This window comes from Haliotis rufescens, unplaced genomic scaffold, assembly GCF_023055435.1.
Source record: "Haliotis rufescens isolate VD_foot unplaced genomic scaffold, xgHalRufe1.0.p SCAF_17, whole genome shotgun sequence".
Lineage (NCBI taxonomy): Eukaryota > Metazoa > Mollusca > Gastropoda > Lepetellida > Haliotidae > Haliotis > Haliotis rufescens.
Genome location: NW_025963857.1, coordinates 22,053,017 through 22,070,838, shown reverse-complemented (window position 1 = coordinate 22,070,838; position 17,822 = coordinate 22,053,017). Strand labels below are relative to the sequence as shown.

The following is a 17,822-nucleotide window of genomic DNA, read 5'->3' as shown; positions in this document are numbered from 1 at the left end:
ACGGCGGTCTGTAAATAATCGAGTCTGGACCAGACAATCCAGTGATTATTATCATGAGCATCAATCCACGCAATTGACCTATACTCGTGGTTTTCACCAAAGGTGTAAAGGTCTAAGACCTGCATCCCTTTGGTTTGGCTTTCACATCAAGCAGATGCCATGAGAAAGCTGAAATACTGTTCAAAGCGGGGTCCATTCACTCACTCACAATCAGACCAAGACTAGTCCAGTATCCATTGTCTGAGGAGAGATCAGATGAATCATGAACCAACCTGGACAAGTTTCGACTCAAGAGAACGACTGTGTACTAATTAGCAATAATCTAGCTATATCACAGCTGCCTGTAAATATTCAGTGGTCGATACAATGAGCAACTATCGATGACATACATTGTAACCACCTGACCCTCATTAGGATATCAGTCATTTATTACAGGGGGGTGGGTCAGAGGTTTGGTCCTTGTACATTTTTCATGACCCTCCTTGAAAAGGCAAAATAAAAAAAACCAAACTATTTTATAATAAAATGCCAATTTTTCATGACCCTCCCCAAATAAGTTAACTATTTTTGGGTGACCCTCCCCTGATTCCCGATGACCCCTCAACTATAACCAAGGAACACAGGGAACTATTCCCAAGGTGACTTCCAGACATTCACCACTCATGACAAACACTTGTTTCTCCTTCATAAAAGTCTTTAATCAATGAGAACAAGCACACTATTTTCCATCATCTCTATGACTGGGACTTCTCTTTCCTTTTACGGTTTTGCTTGGCTACTTCCAACACATCAAAATCACTCGCCTTTTCTAATGGTTTCTCAAGGTCATACGCCATAATCTGATTGTAGTACACAGGAAGCTTAAAATCAGTTCCGACCACAAAGAATGGTCGTTTCTTAATGGCAATATTCCCACCCATTGCTGTGAGGTAGGTTGGTTTCCTTGGCTGTGTATCCTTCAACTGAAAGTGTAGCCTGCTTGGTATCATCAACCAGTTTTGTACAATGGCTACATATCGATCTGTGAACGGTTCTAAATAGATTCTTCTAATACTTCTTCTGCTAACAGCGTTTATGAACAATATGAGTGTGCTCCCAAACACGAAATAGCCCATTGCTGTTGCAGCCGGGTGAGAAGCTGACAGATTGGATGGGATGTCTGAGGAATTACTCGCAATAATCGCCACAGCTCCGATAACCGTTGGAATTGTCATTGTGTAGATGAACAACTGGCTCCAGAATACGATTTTGTTCATGTTGTTTTCGTAAATCAACTGAAGCTCTTCACTGACTTTGTCCTTGCCATATAGTGGGCGAAATGCCCGCGATTTTTTAGATGTCAGGAGCTTCCATCTCACAAATACTTTGTTAACACTCGGCTTCCACAGTCTATTTGCTGTTGTGTCACTTCTAGTCTGTAACAAGAGCAAGGAATCGCTATCAGTTTTTTCAAAGCTTGCAAAGACGCATAATAACAGTGAGTTATTCAGCAATTTTTAAGCCATTTCACAGCGAGCTTCAAGATATAGGGCCTGGCATACCAAGAACTGACAGCATGAGAAGTGATCCACGCATCGAAATGCTTCCCTCACTCGTACCGACAATTTAGAAGCCCTAATTGGCTGATCAGAAAGTTCACCTGATGCGATCACCAATGCAGCCACGGCGGTGTCCTCAGATGCTCATACAGTGAGATATCATATTTGAGTAAAAGGTCTGATTTTATTGAGATTGTGTGATTAAATAACTAATATTAACTATAATAATTAAATGGGGTTAAATAACCTAAAATTTCCAATAATGTGCTGGTAATATTAATTTTAGCCAGTCCTGGAAGTTGATGATTGGTTGGTTGGTTGGTTTGTTGTTTAACACCGCACTCAGCAATATTCCAGCTATATGACAGCAGTCTGTAAATAATCGAGGCTGGACCAGACAATCCAGTGATTTACATCATGAGCATCTATCCGCGCAATTGGGATCGATGACATGCATCAACCAAGTCAGCAAGCCTGACCACCCGATCCCGTTAGTCACCTCTTAGGACAAGCATAGTCGCCTTTTACAGCAAGCATGGGTTGCTGAAGACCTATTGTACTCCGGATCTTCACGGGCTGTTGGCAATATGAACAGCATTATAGAAAGGACGAGTCTATTTTGACAGTGTATGGAAGCAGTTTTAGTTAGGCTGTCACGTACATTCATTCCTGTGTGTCGTAAACTCTGTAGCATGTGCATTATACAGAGCTCCAGATAACTTTTTGAGCAATTGAGTTTTTACTCTAGGGTTTCTATTTTACAGCAAGCCTGGGTTTGCTGAAGACCTATTCTACCCCGGATCTTCATGGGTCAGAAGTTTATGAAATTATTAAGACATGAGATCATGTTGTTTTCATGATGTCACACAAGATTTCAGTACATGATGACATTTCAAATAATGTAGTGAGTGAGTTGGGGTTTTATGCCGGTTTGAATGGTATTCCAGTTATATTTTGGCATGTCAGCTTAATGTGGGAGGAAAGCCCCAAGTGATGCATAGTCTCAGATGTTGACCACTTTGGTAAAACCAATGACAAACCAAGAAATATAATCAGGGCGAACCGGAATTCGAACCCACGATCATAGGTTTCTGGCGTACCCAACTCTGCAAGCAATTTGCGGCACATTAGACGACCGGGTCACTGGAACCCCCCTGTATCTCAAGAAAAAATATGAAAAATATAAAACAAATGAGGGCATTACATATAGCATCATTTAGCTACATCACAGGCAATACCAGATGGCAGTTGATGAGCCATTCACTCACACATTGTAATCACATGGTCCCATTAGACAGAGGGGGGCAGGGGTGGCCCAGTTGTCTAAGGCACCATGATTTGCTGTGCAGAGTTGCGTCCCTTGGGCACGCCAGAAACCTATGATTGTGGGTTCGAATCACAGTTCGCACTGATTATGTTTCTAGGTTTGTGAGCACCTTACTCATGCTTGTGGGTTTCACCAAAGAGGTAAAGGCCTGAGACCTGCATCACTTCGGGCTTTCCTCACACAATAAGCTGACACGCCTTGATACAACTGGATTAATGTTAAAAGCGGCATTAAAACCCAACTTACTCATTAGTCAGCGGTTTTGACAAGCATGGTACAGGGACCTATTCTACCCTGGAATCCCTTTATATTTCAGGCATCCCTACAGGGATAAACAAATAAAATGGCTACCTGAAGACCAGAGAAAAGTCTGTATGTCTGAACCCGAGGGCTGCATGCCCTCACACAGCAGAGGGCTCTGAGCAGAATCATCGTCTGCCAGCCTCACCTGTCAATGAGAGAATAAACTAACAAAAAAACTAGCGACAATTAAACCAGGGTAAAAACATATAAATCAGACCTTTATCAATCATTAACCTTAAGTAGAAAAAGCCTGAGTCAACCCTAGTCCACTGAGGGTGAAGACAACCTGTAAGAAAATATAATTGACCATTGAATAAATGAATATGTGTAAGTCAAATCAGAAACAAATTGGAGGCCAGACTTAGGCGTTGGGGTAGTTGCCAGCACAGGTATCAAAACAAACAATGATATAATGTACCCAAACCAAAAGCATGCATAAATACCAAATGAAGCTTTTTCAGCATGCATACAAAGGAGCTAATTTCCGAAACACAATTACGAGCTAATTTACTATCTGAGTCAAACCTATATATTCAGAACAGTTATCATGGTTATGTGCATCTAAAACATTATTTCATTTTTTTTTAAATCTTAAAATGTTCACTCTTTTGGCGAAATACCCAATAGGGTGATGAATAGATTTGTGAAAAAATATTGGTTACCTAATGAAAAATGGAATAACCCAATTAAAATAGAAACCCTAGAGTAAAAACTCAATTGCTCAAAAAGTTATCTGGAGCTCTGTATAATGCACATGCTACAGAGTTTATGACACACAGGAATGAATGTATGTGACAGCCTAACTAAAACTGCTTCCATACACTGTCAAAATAGACTCGTCCTTTCTATAATGCTGTTCATATTGCCAACAGCCCGTGAAGATCTGGGGTAGAATAGGTCTTCAGCAACCCATGCTTGCTGTAAAAGGCGACTATGTTTGCTGTAAGAGGTGACTAACGGGATCAGGTGGTCAGACTCGCTGACTTGGTTGATGCATCACATCGATCCCAATTGCATGGATCGATGCTCATGTTGTCAATCACTGGATTGTCCGGTCCAGACTCGATTATTTATAGACCGCCGTCATATAGCTCGAATATTGCTGAGTGCTGCGTTAAACAACAAACAAACAAACAATCATATTGCCTACCTAGAGTGCAATTATTTATACAGAAGGTACCAGGGGTACATATTCAAATTGTGTCTACAGAAGATACCAGCAGTAATTTCTGTAGTTACCTGTGCTGACAACCCAAACAGCCAATCATTTTTAATTATTTTCTACAGAGCTGTATTAGACATTGTCTTTCATATCATGCCACATAAGTATTTATAATCCTAACCTAGCTATGGCATAAACAGAAACTCATCTCTCACATTTCCTCACGTCCACATGGATATTCATTAAATATCATCAACATGTTGGTGTCAAAACATGAACAATGTGTATAGTGGCTTATTTTATCTGGGAACATAAACAGTATATGGAGTAGTATTTGACCAAGAATATTTGCTTCCACTCGACCATAAAGCAGTTGGCTACATTAGACACCGATAACATAACTGTTATCACATGGCATAGGTCCAACGTAATTTGTTTGTTGTGTTCTGAAACCGAAAGGCAATGTGAGTTATGGCAGTAAGGCTACGGGTGCATTCAGAGGGATGACATCCTGGTTGTATATTTGATATATGAATCAAACGATGCAAATCTTGATTCAACTCAACACGCACCTGTCTGTTAGAGCGAATGCGACCTCTATGACCGACGCCACCTTGCGGTCGTTTTTAGAACCACTTCCCGGAAGAGGCTTGGCTAATGGAGTCTGGTGGTGACACATATCGCCTAAACATGCCGAAAATTCACCATTTTGAACTCCTGTGTGTGAAATCCGGATAGAATTCCATTTTATTCGCCGTTCAAAATAACTTAAGCAGTGGAATATTAGCACTTAAGGTGCAAATATTGACGAATTGTCACAAGGAGAGCGGAATTAGCAAGCGAACCCAGCGACAATGTCGGACCAACCAGGAACTAAAACTCTGCCCCCTGCCCGAACCTCCAAAAGTCACTTGGAGAATATAAAAAAGGTGGCTGTTACAATGCAGGGGCAACAGGCATTGTTCCTTGAACTTGACCAGGTAAACATTTAATGGTCTTCCATCCCATCAATCGTCTCATTCCATGTTCACGATCTGTCACTTTTGCCATCATTGACATTTTGGCGCAGACGTCAAACGACTTGTCATGTTTTTACATTTTTATGATGGTTTTTTTACGCCTGACACTACTAGTACTAAGTCGATAAGTTACCAATTATTGCGAAACTTGGTTTGTTGGTGAAAGTGTCGCGCTTTTTTAAACCACAATTTGGGTAATCATTTGTGTGTATTGATAAAGTGTTTCGGAAAGTGCAAGTGTTTTCAAATTGGTTTTAATGACATTTGTGTTGAGTTTTGTGTATTATCATGATATGGATTTGTACATATGTCATCAGTGTTAGAACCAGTTTCTCATGATACAGTTTGATTTGGTTTGAATTTGACATGTGTCAGCGCTGTTTGCTTGATTATATTTCAAATATATTGCAAAATAATCACCTGCTTACTAAGCCATGCCACAACTTCCTTTAGTAGACATTTATGAACCAATCAGTTCACACAAATGAAGTTTAGAGTGGAAACATTTTGTTAAGTCAAGAATTAACTGATGTCTGTTTGTATTTTTTTATAATCATGATTGTCGATATTCGTCAGTGGTTCATAGTAATCATGGTAATGATTATGATCTGATCTCTGTCACAAACCTGTATGAGAACTCAAGAAAGTCATCTTTATGAACAATATGAGCAACATGTTTCTGTTAACTGATTCACCATACTAATTCTTGGTGTATCATATGTCCAAAGAGGGTAAGATTTCCTGTTGTTCCTTCAACATCGTTCTGTGACTTTAGCCACTTGTCCGAAGCCTGAGTCTAGTAACATTCTGTTGGTCCTGTTAGATCAGCTAAGAAATGCCATGTGATGACATTAAAATTAACTGAAAATGAGGGTTATCATGGGTTATGGTTGTCATGTCTGTCAACTACATGTGTGCATGGTGTAGACATGGTATAGTGGCACTGTCCACACTGAACAAGCTGAATATGAAGTAGCCACATACTGGTTCTGAAAAGCATCAGTAGAAATAATATCGTTGATAATATTGATCATCTGATGTTTCCTTTTGAAGATGTGGCCAATTTGAATTAACATGATTGATATGATCAATGCATATAGTTGTATTAACACAATTAATTTGGACTTGGAAAAATAAGCATTGTTTTCAAGTTTAAATATTTTACCGTTTTCCAAAGATTCAGGTGTTAAAATATTGACTTATTTCACAAACCAAGATTTCGTAAATCTAGACCCCAAAAATATGTTTATGCATTATTGTTAGGAGTAGTGGATACAGTCAGAACTTGACATTGAGCCTAGAGAGCGCATTATCATGAAAATAAGATGTACATGTGTTATATTCAGAGCTCTAGATAAGCTTTTTTTTTTTTTCTTAGGTATGTTACCCAGGGGTTTGATTTTGATTGGGTGTCCACAATTTTTAGAGGATATTCAAATTTTTTACCCGCCTTTTTCTTGAAATTTGAGTATTTTAACTTAAAAACCTGTTTCGTAAAAAAACCTGTAAATCATTTAAAACTGTGAAGAGTATTATACCCGTCTGCGTATGCTAGCGGCTCCCTCTCCTGGAAGCCATTTTTGTTTGCAATACCTAGCATTGTAAGAAAAGTGCTATTTCTTTAATCACCAATCTGCAACTGTTTAAGAAACAACATGTACATTGACTAGGCAGGATGTGTGTTTTAATTGGCATCTACCAGTATGTTTGTTGCACAAGCTTTCCGAATGTAACTGTCGGTATGTGAACTTGGTGATCGACTGATACACAATCATTTTATCTAACAGTTGTAACATACGCAATCATTTTATCTAATAATTATAGTACACTCATTAATTTTGTTTCAACAGCAAATTTATAGTTTTTGTTGCATATTTGATTGTCTGCATATTTCAATTTATTTAATGAGTATTTTACGCAAATTAGCAGCTTAATTCGAGCTCTGTATATTTACTTTCATGAACAGAAAGTGCTGAATTTATGATGTTGTGCATTCCAATATTGCTTAGTTTGTCCATATATTTCCCATACTGCATGTTTGATTAACACAACAAAACTTCCTTATTTTCAGAAACGTCCTTTAGCTGGTATAATTCAGGATATATGTACACAGTAAGTAAATTTGTAGTAATGTCTTACCTGTATCGCCATACTAGATACCTGAATCTCCATATATTGCAATACTGTACAACCATTGTTTATGATAACATTGAAGGGGCCACGGGTGGGCCAGTCAACTAAAGCGTTCCATTTCTATGTGCAGAGTTGCATCCTTTAAGTGTTGCCAGAAACCTGTGATTTTGTGTTCGAATTCCAAGTTCGCTCTGATTATGTTGCCAGCACAATACACATGATACACATGCTCAATGGTTTGACCAAAGTGGTAAATATCTAAGACTTTCATCACTTTGGGCTTTCCTCCCACATCAAGATGACAGTCAAACACTACGTGATATAACTGAAGAACTGTTCAGACTGTTCAGAGTGGTCTTAAGCTCACTCATTAATGTTGAGCCCATGCTTGCCGTAAGAAGCGACTAATGGGATCAGGTGGTCAGGCTCACTGACTTGGTTGATGCATGTCGCATCCAAATTGCATAGATCGATGCTCATGATGTTAATCACTGGATCATCTGGTCCAGACTTGATTATTTACAGACCGCCGCCAAAAAGCTGGAATATTGCTGAGTGTGGCGATAAACAACAAACAAGCATTAATGTTGAGTGCACATCTCAATTTCCTTATTTCTCTTTCAGGTGGAAGCTTTCTGACCAAGAAAATTTTGCGCTGCAATTCTCCGAGCAGAATCGTCACAGCTACATCACAGATCAAAATCGGAATGAAATTTCAAACGGAAATGTTCTCACTCTGACATCCTCTCCAGGAAAAAAGGCTCAAAACATTTATAGTCAACTGAATGACAATGCTTCCCAGCAGGATAAAATATCAGCGCTTCGTGATCTCTCAATCTTCTCCTCTGACATTTCATTTGCGATTGAGTTCATCAACAGGAATGGTCTACCCTTGGTCATAAAATTTGTCACATCAGGGAATTTGTAAGTGTTCTTTGAAATCATTCATACTATGAGCAATGAGACTGTTCCATTTATGTCAATATCTTGAAAACAACACGTACAAGACAATAAAAAGCGTGACATGTGTGAGATTTCCATACTTTATATGTTGTTATAAGAAATATTAACTCTTTGATCATGTTGATAGCAAAGAATTTGATCAGTTGATAATGTGTTTTACATGCTTATAATGCCTGTATTGGTTGGTGTGCCAGTAAGCATGATAAGTGATTATTAAGAATTTGGTAATATACTACTCAAAAGAAGTTAAGGACCACCCAATTCTTTAATTTTTACAAAAGTCATGATAGATATTGTCTTATAGCATGACAGTGATAGAGTTACTATAATATAAAGAAAGAATCATGTGGCCCTTAACTTCTTATGAGTAGTATATATTGTGATAATTGTTAATATTCTTCTACTGCAAACGGAATAGTGATCTGACCACATCTTTATTTAATTATGCATCAAGGTAAAACTTTTTAAACATGGTAGATGTATATTGTATTTTCACCTATCAAAATAAATAGTCTTATTATCATCTTTATCAGTAAATCAGCAATTATGATTTCATTTGCGATAATTCACCTGCACTGTGGCCATGATGATATCACTTCATGGGTAACATCTATTATTTGCAGCAATGGAGACCCTCTCGCCTACACGCTCAAGTCCTTTGTGTCGCTCATGGATCATGCTATTGTATCTTGGGATGTTTTGGAATCGGATTTCATTCGAAAGGTAGAAATATTGATGTTGGATAGAGCTGTCCTTGACTCTCTGTTGTGATAGGATATATATCTTGATACACTCTGTCGTGATAGGATATATATCTTGATACACTCTGTTGTGATAGGATATATATCTTTATACACTGCCGTGATAGGATACATATCTTGATACACGTTGCCATGATAGGATACACATCTTGATACACTCTGCCGTGATAGGATACATATCTTGATACACTGCCTGATAGGATACATATCTTGATACATTTCTGTCGTGATAGGATACATATCTTGATACACTGTTCCATGATAGGATACATATCTTGATACACTCTGTCGTGATAGGATATATATCTTGATACACTCTGCCGTGATAGGATACATATCTTGATACACTCTGTTGTGATAGGATACATATCTTGATACACTCTGTCGTGATAGGATATATATCTTGATACACTCTGTCGTGATAGGATATATATCTTGATACACTCTGCCGTGATAGGATACATATCTTGATACACTCTGCCATGATGGGATATACATCTTGACACACCCTGCCTTGATAGGATACATATCTTGATACATTTCTGTCGTGATAGGATACATATCTTGATACACACTGCCTGATAGGATACATATCTTGATACACACTGACGTGATAGGATACATATCTTGATATACTCTGTTGTGATAGGATACATATCTTGATACACTCTGTCATGATAGGATACATATGTTGATACACTCTGTCATGATAGGATACATATCTTGATACACACTGTCGTGATAGGATACATATCGTGATACACTCTGCAATGTTAGGATACATATCTTGATACACTCTGCCATGATAGGATACATATCTTGATACACTCTGTCGTGACAGGATACATATCTTGATACACTCTCCCGTGATAGGATGCATATCTTGATACAATCTGCCTGATCAGATACATATCTTGATACGAGGACTGGGATGTGTTACACGGTTCAGGTGGGTCCTGAGTAGGACCCAGGTACACAAGACTACCCAGACCCGTGGTTAGTCACATGATATATTGTTTAATGACAAAAACTCACTATAGCTCAGTGGTTACACTACAAGTCGTTTATGTTCACAGTTCTTTCTGTCTCTGCACACATTCCTTTGACTTGAATATGTTTGAGTAAAGATAAAGCCTCAGTCAACTTCACTGTACACATAATCCAATCGTTTGATACATGTATCTAACTAGTTTTTGCCAAGGGTGCAGTAAAACAATTCCCAATCAGACATTTTGTTCCCATCTCTTGATACCTACAGTGGGTATCAAGATAGGTCAGGTAATCATGGTAATAGGGGGTCAGGTACCTTGGTAGTAAATTTGTACTCGTTGCGGCCCTATTTGATACACTTATGCCAAACGTTTGTCAGTTAACCAGGAAATCCAATATCTTTCGATGTTATTTCAGTGTACACCGTGTAGCAGAAATAGTTATCTTTACAGCAGTTTTATTGTACTGATATCAAAACATAGGTTATAAAAATCAATATTCTACTCATAATATTGATATATTAATGTGATTACCATTGTTAATGTGGTCATTAATTTCATAATGGCATAAACTTACATGAAGTGGGTACATGCCAGTGCAATGTGATAATTAACAATGATTAAGATTAATAAGAAAGAAATGCTCTACCAGTGCTGTAGCACTAAGTTGTATTGTGTAGATAACATTGCGGGCATTGGTGACCCAGTTGTCTTAGGTGCCACAATTCGCTGTGCAGAATTGTGTCCCTTGGGCACACCAGAAATCTATGATCATTGGTTCGAATCCCGGTTCGCCCCGATTATGTTTCTAGGTTTGTCAGCACCATAACCGTGCTTATGGGTTTCACCGAAGTGGTAAACGTCTGAGGCCTGCATCACTTCGGGCTTTCCTCCGAATTTAAGTTGACACACTGTGATACAACTGGAATATTGTAGAAGCGGAATAAACCCCAACACACTCACTCAGTCATACAAGTTCTTATCAATTCAATTTTCAATGAAGTCCTAAAAGGTATTTGTCATGTTTATCACTATTCATTCTACACAGAAATAACAGGAATTTATGCTGTGGGATGTCACAAACTCGTCACAATGTTTGGCACATGAGAATGATGAGTGCAGATAGGCTATACCAGTGTTCCCGTTTACCGGTAATAACCAGTTTTTTACCGGTAAAATTAGCCTTGGACTGGTAATTCATGTGACTGCCAGTCCCTGTGGACCAGCAAGTAAAGTACATAATAAATATTTGTTGTTGAACAAAACATTAGCAATATTTATACAAGTATATTTTTCAAAACAAAGTCAGCTTGTCTGTTACCATCAGGGTTTCCCCTTGTCTAATTTTAGTTCAAGGATATAACATTTCGCTTTGCTTCAAGGATGAATATATATTTGTAGCGACTTAGTCGCGAAATATTTAAAAAAAGAGACAATTGTAACTGTACTTTGATGAATGTCTGAATGATGTGTAAATCTAACTAAGTTACTTCAAAGATGACATCATTGCATTGAACATGATGTTGACAGAATTAAAATCAGGTATATTTCATACATTTTTTATTTGTTGAAAGTTGTGACTGACATAAATTCGGGGGGACTGGTACTTTTTAGAGTTGCCAGTCCACTAGGTCTGGTAGTTTCAAAAGCGAGTGGGAACTCTGTATACATCATATGGTGTTTACCCATGCTGTGTCAGCAGTATATCTCAGAGACTGACATTTTTATTATCTTTTCAACTAGCCAGTTAGACCACCTCAATTTTGAAATTCTTGATTGATATTACAGAGCATTGTCTGGTAAACAGTCTTATTTTGCCCACCATGATCATGATGGATCTGATGGCATTTTCAGCAGATCGTGTGACAATGAAGTGTTGTTTTCAGGGATTTATCAAAACCTGCTCAGAGGATGATATTCAGACCCAAGTCAGCAGCAAATATCAGTTAAAATTCCCAAACTAAAATTAAATATTTCCTTGTTCATACTGTTATAACTTATGTTATGGCTTTGTAGAAATGACCTGTATTTCACTGATAACAGAAACTAGATAGAGGAAGAGGATTTAATGCTTAGTTTAACATTATTGCATTGAATGCAATGTTAAACCAAGAACTCTCAATTTTAACAAAATAAATATTTTTCCTGATTTGCCTGCCACAGGAACTTAGTTTGGAATCCTACATAAATCTGTCATTGTAGCAAAGAGCTGGGATATATGTTTAAGTTAACACAATAATTTGCTGTCCAGGTAGCGGAATGTGTCAACTGTTCCAGCACAGCTACCCTAGACAAGCAATGTCTGCAGTCAGCGCTCGAGATCCTGGAATCTGTCGTTCTTCACAGGTCAGTCTAGTTACCATAGCAACAACACCATTTGAAAGATTGATGTGTGTTATCAGTCCTTGTAGGTGTACATAATACAGCGTGAATGATGATAAAGGTTTAAGCTTAATTAACTGCTAATATGTGATGAGGTCAGGCTTTGTATTTTCATATTTTACAAATTTTCTTTGTCTGTATACCTTTATGTATATAAAAAAGTAAATGTCAGTTTTTTAAAATAAATGTTTCAATTGAGACCTTTGCTGTTCAAAAAGCCCATTTAGATTCAGGAACAATTTAGGTTTGTTTTTGTTTTGCAAATAGGAGTTCGCTAGACAATTTTACAAACAATTATTTAGTCTGGTCAAAATAACTAATAAATAAGAATTTGTTAATGTCAGTATGATCAGCAGGTCAATGCTTTTGTGTTTTGGTTTAGCAAATTCTCAAGGATTTGACCAGTAACCATGACATGACTTGTAAGAGAATCAGTATTCATAATATTGACCCTATCCGGGTTGATTGCACTAACTTCCTGTCATGTGATCGTGTTAGTCATGTGACCAGTGTTGTCTTGGCAACTGTTTCAGCACGGGTAAGCAGGCTGTGGTGGAGCAGGTGGTGACCCCTGTCAACATCATTCCTCACTTACAGAGGTCAGTAACTCAGTGCTTTCTTTTGCATTGCTTTTAGTTTATTTATCTCATCTGCAACATACTTTTTCTGACCCGTGAAGATCCGGTTTAGAATGGGTCTTCAGCAACCCATGCTTATCATAGGAGGCGACTAACAGGCTGGGTGGTCATCGTACTCCAATGGCGTGAATCAGTGCTCATAATGTCAATCGGGGGCACGGGTGGCCCAGTCGTCTAAGGCGCCACGATTCGCTGTGCAGAGTTGCGTCCCTTGGGCACGCCAGAAACCTATGATTGTGGGTTTGAATCCTGGTTCGCCCCAAGAGTTATTGCCCTTGCTCCATGCTTTTCAACTTAGTGCATTGTGTGTAAAATTGGGACAAGTTTTCTCTGCAACTACTGACATTACATGAATGAAAGTGTGCATGCTTATGTAAGAGATACTTGTCACAAACATTGGTCCCGTCATTTATGTTTTTTAGAGAGTTGTGGTCCTTGATCCAAATTATTTTACTTAGTGCATAGTGTCTGCAATGGGGACAAGTTTTCAGAAACTACCAAAGTTAGCTTATCTAGGAGATACTTATCAAGACTGTGTTATATTTTCCAGAGAAAGGCCTGTTGTGTGTAATAATTTCACATTTTATCTTTTTTCTAATGACATAAAGCGGCCCAAGTCCCTATCTCTTCTTAAGGCTTTATATAACTCTTGTTTATAGTTCATATTCACAACTATATGTACAAACAAAATTCTAATGTTCCCCATGGCGAGGGATAATGATGACGCTGTTTTCTTGTTCAATATATTTTACTTTTTGTGTGTGAATATTGTTTAAGAAAAAAGAAGGATTTCTTTTAGATATCAACATTACATCCCATTAACATGCCAACGTTAAGTTCAAGACATATTTTATATGTTGTAAGCAGTGGCTGCAGGCTAATCGAAACAGCATATGGTATACAATATTTGAAGGTTGAGGTGATATATTCCTATGTGCTTATAGGGGGCACGGGTGGCCCAGTCGTCTAAGGCGCCGCGTTTCGCTGTGCAGAGTTGCGTCCCTTGGGCACGCCAGAAACCTATGATTGGGGGTTCGAATCCCGGTTCACCCCGATTATGTTTCTAGGTTAGTCAGCACCATACCCGTGCTCGTGGGTTTCACCGAAGTGGTAAACGTCTGAGGCCTGCATCACTTCTGGCTTTCCTCCCACATCAAGCTGACACACTGTGATATAACTGGAATACTGTTAAAAGCGACGTTAAACCCAACTCACTCACTATGTGCTTATATGTTTCAGTCGTTATACAACACAAGACAGTGGTCTTCCACGAACACAAGAAAATGCTCTTGGACGCCGGGGATCAACGGCAGTGACCACTCAGACGTTTTCCAGCCAAGCTTACCCAGAGGTTCAAAAGAACGCCATAGCTTTAATCAATGCACTTTTCATGAAAGCTGATCCCGACAAACGGAGGGTAAGGGATAAACAAGTGTAGCAACTTGCAGATTACCTACCTAATCTCAACAAACACCTACTGTAAATCGTGAAATTAATATGAAAAATGTGAGTGCCCCTTGCTTGAATTAATAAGTTGACACTTTTTTGTGGACATTTGGGAGTATATTATCAGGTCATGTTCACTGTACATGGGCAGAAACAGTGATATAAACAACAAAGCTCACAAATAAACAATGTAATTGAGTGCTAGATTTAAAAAGGGCTACTCACCAAGATCTGTGTCATGTTGGTGTCTTCCCAATGTGCATATTCTGCCTACAGTAAAACCATGAAATGATACGGTCTGATGCTCAGAAAGTGACGCGTAGCGTATTCTTACAATAGTTTTTCAATTCATGCCTTTATGAACCGAAAAAATGCACAGTCTTTTCTTGTAATTATATTCCTTAACTAAAACATATGTTATCAACATTAGTATAACGACAAACTATCACATTAATCAAAACAGATAAATATTATGAACATACACACAATGTTGCAATGTTAATAACGCCAGTCACCAAATATGTTTAATGAATACCAGCCCACCACTCAAAATTACCCATATGTGGAGACTTACCATGTTGATAAGTACATGGTGTTATCTAATAAATGTTTTATATTTTCTTTTTCAGAAAATAGCAGACCAATTACATTCCAAGAGCATGAGAAATATGATCCTGAGCGTAGGTATCTTACTGAGCTTCTCGTTGTCATTGTCTGAAGCAAAGGGAGAAAGATTACATTTACTAGCCAGAACTGTTGTCACAATAGTTGACAACGCAGTTGTTAGTTGATTATAGTTCTAATAAGATAGACATGTATGGACCATTACTTTTAATTAATTCATTGATATTTACCTTTAATGTCAGAAATTGAAAGACCTGTGAAGATCCAGGGTAGAATAGGTCTTCAGCAACCCATGCTTGTCGTAAAAGATGACTATGCTTGTCGTAAGAAGCGACTAATGTGATCGGGTGGTCAGGCTCGCTGACTTGTTTGATGCATGTCATCGTATCCCAATTGCTAGGATCTTATGTTCATGATGTCAATCACTAGATCGTCTGGTCCAGACGTGATTATTTACAGACTGCCGTCATAGAGCTGGAACATTGCTGAGTGCGGTGTTAAGCGACAAACAAACAGAAATTGGAAATGGAAACTCTGCTCTATTTTATTTACAAACGCTGTTGGGATAGACCACTTACGTGGTCTGGTGGTACAGTGGAAGGTCTGGGGTTTGATCCCTGGCCGTGTCATACCAAAAGACATCAAAAGATGGTACTTGTTGTTACCCTACCTGGCGCTCGGCATTAAGGGGCTAAAACAAGAAGTCTGTATGCTGTGTCTGAGTGGGGTATTCATGTTAAACAGCGGCACGATATCTCACTGGGCCAGCACTTTAAAACTGGCTTTAGTCCGGACTAGTACAAGCAGTCGCAACCACATAAGGTGTGTATGCACGTTACTATATAAGTGCAACAATCCAGAACATGACATTAAACTTCATTTCACCTCACCTCACTTAACTGACATTCATGTTTTTGTCTCTCTCACATGCAAGTGATACCTATTCACCCATTTAATCTAACCCTAACCTTAATTAAATTTTTGAAAGTCTTTGTGTTCCTTGCAGCATGTGATACGAGGAATGCAGCAGGTGGGGACTGAGATGGCGCATCAACTGTATGTCCTGCAGGTTCTTCTGCTCAATCTGCACGAAGATCGCAAGAAGACACCTGCAAATTCACATGACCAGGTGAGCCGATGGACTTACCTGAAGCATTTACTAGCCCCAAAAGTGACATCATATGACACCCCTAAAAAGCCTGAAATTCTACATGAACAAACTGTTAATTGTTGTATGATACAAACTGACTCAGGCTAGCAGGCTAGATCATCCCTGTTCAAACTGGTGTGTAAGCAAATAAGTTGTGTACAATCAACCTGGGAAAGGGGAGAAGATGGTGGGATTGGTATTGCTGCCTGACCCTCCCTACCTTCATTGTTTAATTGTGTTCATGCCAACCCCGCCCCCTTAGCAATACATGTAACATTTTTTCATGACACCCCAACCCCCATATTGAATGATAAGGTTCAAATTTATCATTTTTTTTATTTGTAAACATAGAACTGTGACATTATAAATAGAATATACACCCTGTACCAATCAAGATTTCAGATCAAGTTTCATGAAAATGGAATCCTAACTTGCTCTGCATGGAAAGCTTTCATAGTCAATAGACTTTCTAATGTTATGAAGTACTCAGCTGATGACCACCTCTGTGGTCAAGTAGATACAGCATCTGCATGTTAAACTGCGGCATGGTATCTCAGTGAGCTAGCGCTATAAAACTTGCCACACCCACACCCACATGTGCATTCATGACACAATAATGTTGAAGACCAGTAATGTTGAAGACCAATAATGTTGAAGACAATAATGTAGAAAGCCCGTGAAGATCCAGGGTAGAGTAGATCTTCAGCAACCCATGCTTGCCATAAGATGCGACTAATGGGGTCAGGTGGTCAGGCTCGCTGACATGGTTGATGTATGTCATCGTATCCCAACTGCGTGGATCGATGCGTATGATGTCTATGACTGGATTGTCTGGTCAAGGCTCGATTATTTACAGACAGCCGTCATATAGATGGAATATTGCTGAGCATGCTGAGTGCAGCCTTAAACAACAAATAAACCAACAAACAATAATGTTGAACGAGATAAGCCCAATTTGACCTCACCTCACTTAACTGACTTCATATTTTCATAGTTATGTCTCTCTTTCATACCACTGATACCTTGTGTGTTTCACAGACTGTGCTGCGGGATATTGAAGAACTGCGGAGAATTGCATTTGATGTGGATGGTGACCCAAACATTAACACAGTCAGGAAATCACCAAGCTCAGCCAAGGACTACAGGAAGCTGGGATTCTTTGTAAGAATAAGAATAAGAATAATGACATCAATAATAATAAATATAGATATGATGGCTTTTGTTTCAAACATTTGCCTTTGTATAATTAGCTGATTGCTTCATGGGGAGTATACTACCCATGCTGTCTTCAGACCAGAAGGTTTGTACATCCACATCACATATTGGTAGCGACCTGTGAAGATTCCGGGGTAGAACAGGTCTTCAGCAACCCATGCTTGCCGTAAGA

General features: G+C 38.7%; 2 protein-coding genes across 2 annotated transcripts in view; one reads left to right on the top strand and one right to left on the bottom strand.

Annotated features, from left to right (window-relative positions):
- Positions 1-676: 676 nt before the first annotated feature.
- Positions 677-4,992, bottom strand: LOC124133968. Its single transcript, XM_046498577.2, has 3 exons — positions 4,903-4,992; positions 3,217-3,313; positions 677-1,415 (listed from the first exon to the last, which is right to left on the bottom strand). Exons 2-3 carry the CDS (start codon positions 3,295-3,297, stop codon positions 735-737), a joined length of 762 nt encoding a protein of 253 aa, XP_046354533.2. The 5' UTR covers positions 3,298-3,313; positions 4,903-4,992; the 3' UTR covers positions 677-734.
- Positions 4,993-5,135: 143 nt separating this feature from the next.
- LOC124133967 (engulfment and cell motility protein 1-like) overlaps positions 5,136-17,822 on the top strand; it is a 29,448-nt gene continuing 16,761 nt past the window's right edge. Inside the window, exons 1-10 of the mRNA XM_048397706.1 lie at positions 5,136-5,310; positions 7,421-7,461; positions 8,107-8,406; positions 9,069-9,168; positions 12,447-12,541; positions 13,111-13,176; positions 14,455-14,632; positions 15,291-15,341; positions 16,292-16,414; positions 17,474-17,596. Of these exons, the coding sequence (XP_048253663.1) occupies positions 5,185-5,310; positions 7,421-7,461; positions 8,107-8,406; positions 9,069-9,168; positions 12,447-12,541; positions 13,111-13,176; positions 14,455-14,632; positions 15,291-15,341; positions 16,292-16,414; positions 17,474-17,596 (1,203 nt within the window). The 5' untranslated portion in view covers positions 5,136-5,184. The remainder of the gene's footprint in view (positions 5,311-7,420; positions 7,462-8,106; positions 8,407-9,068; positions 9,169-12,446; positions 12,542-13,110; positions 13,177-14,454; positions 14,633-15,290; positions 15,342-16,291; positions 16,415-17,473; positions 17,597-17,822) is intronic.

Excerpts from the sequence above, each read along its gene's own strand:
- LOC124133968 (XM_046498577.2), bottom strand. The coding sequence starts at position 3,297 with ATGATTCTGCTCAGAGCCCTCTGCTGTGTGAGGGCATGCAGCCCTCGG. Across the intron at positions 1,416-3,216 it reads GACTTTTCTCTGGTCTTCAG|ACTAGAAGTGACACAACAGC; the intron begins GTAGCCATTTTA and ends CTCTTGTTACAG.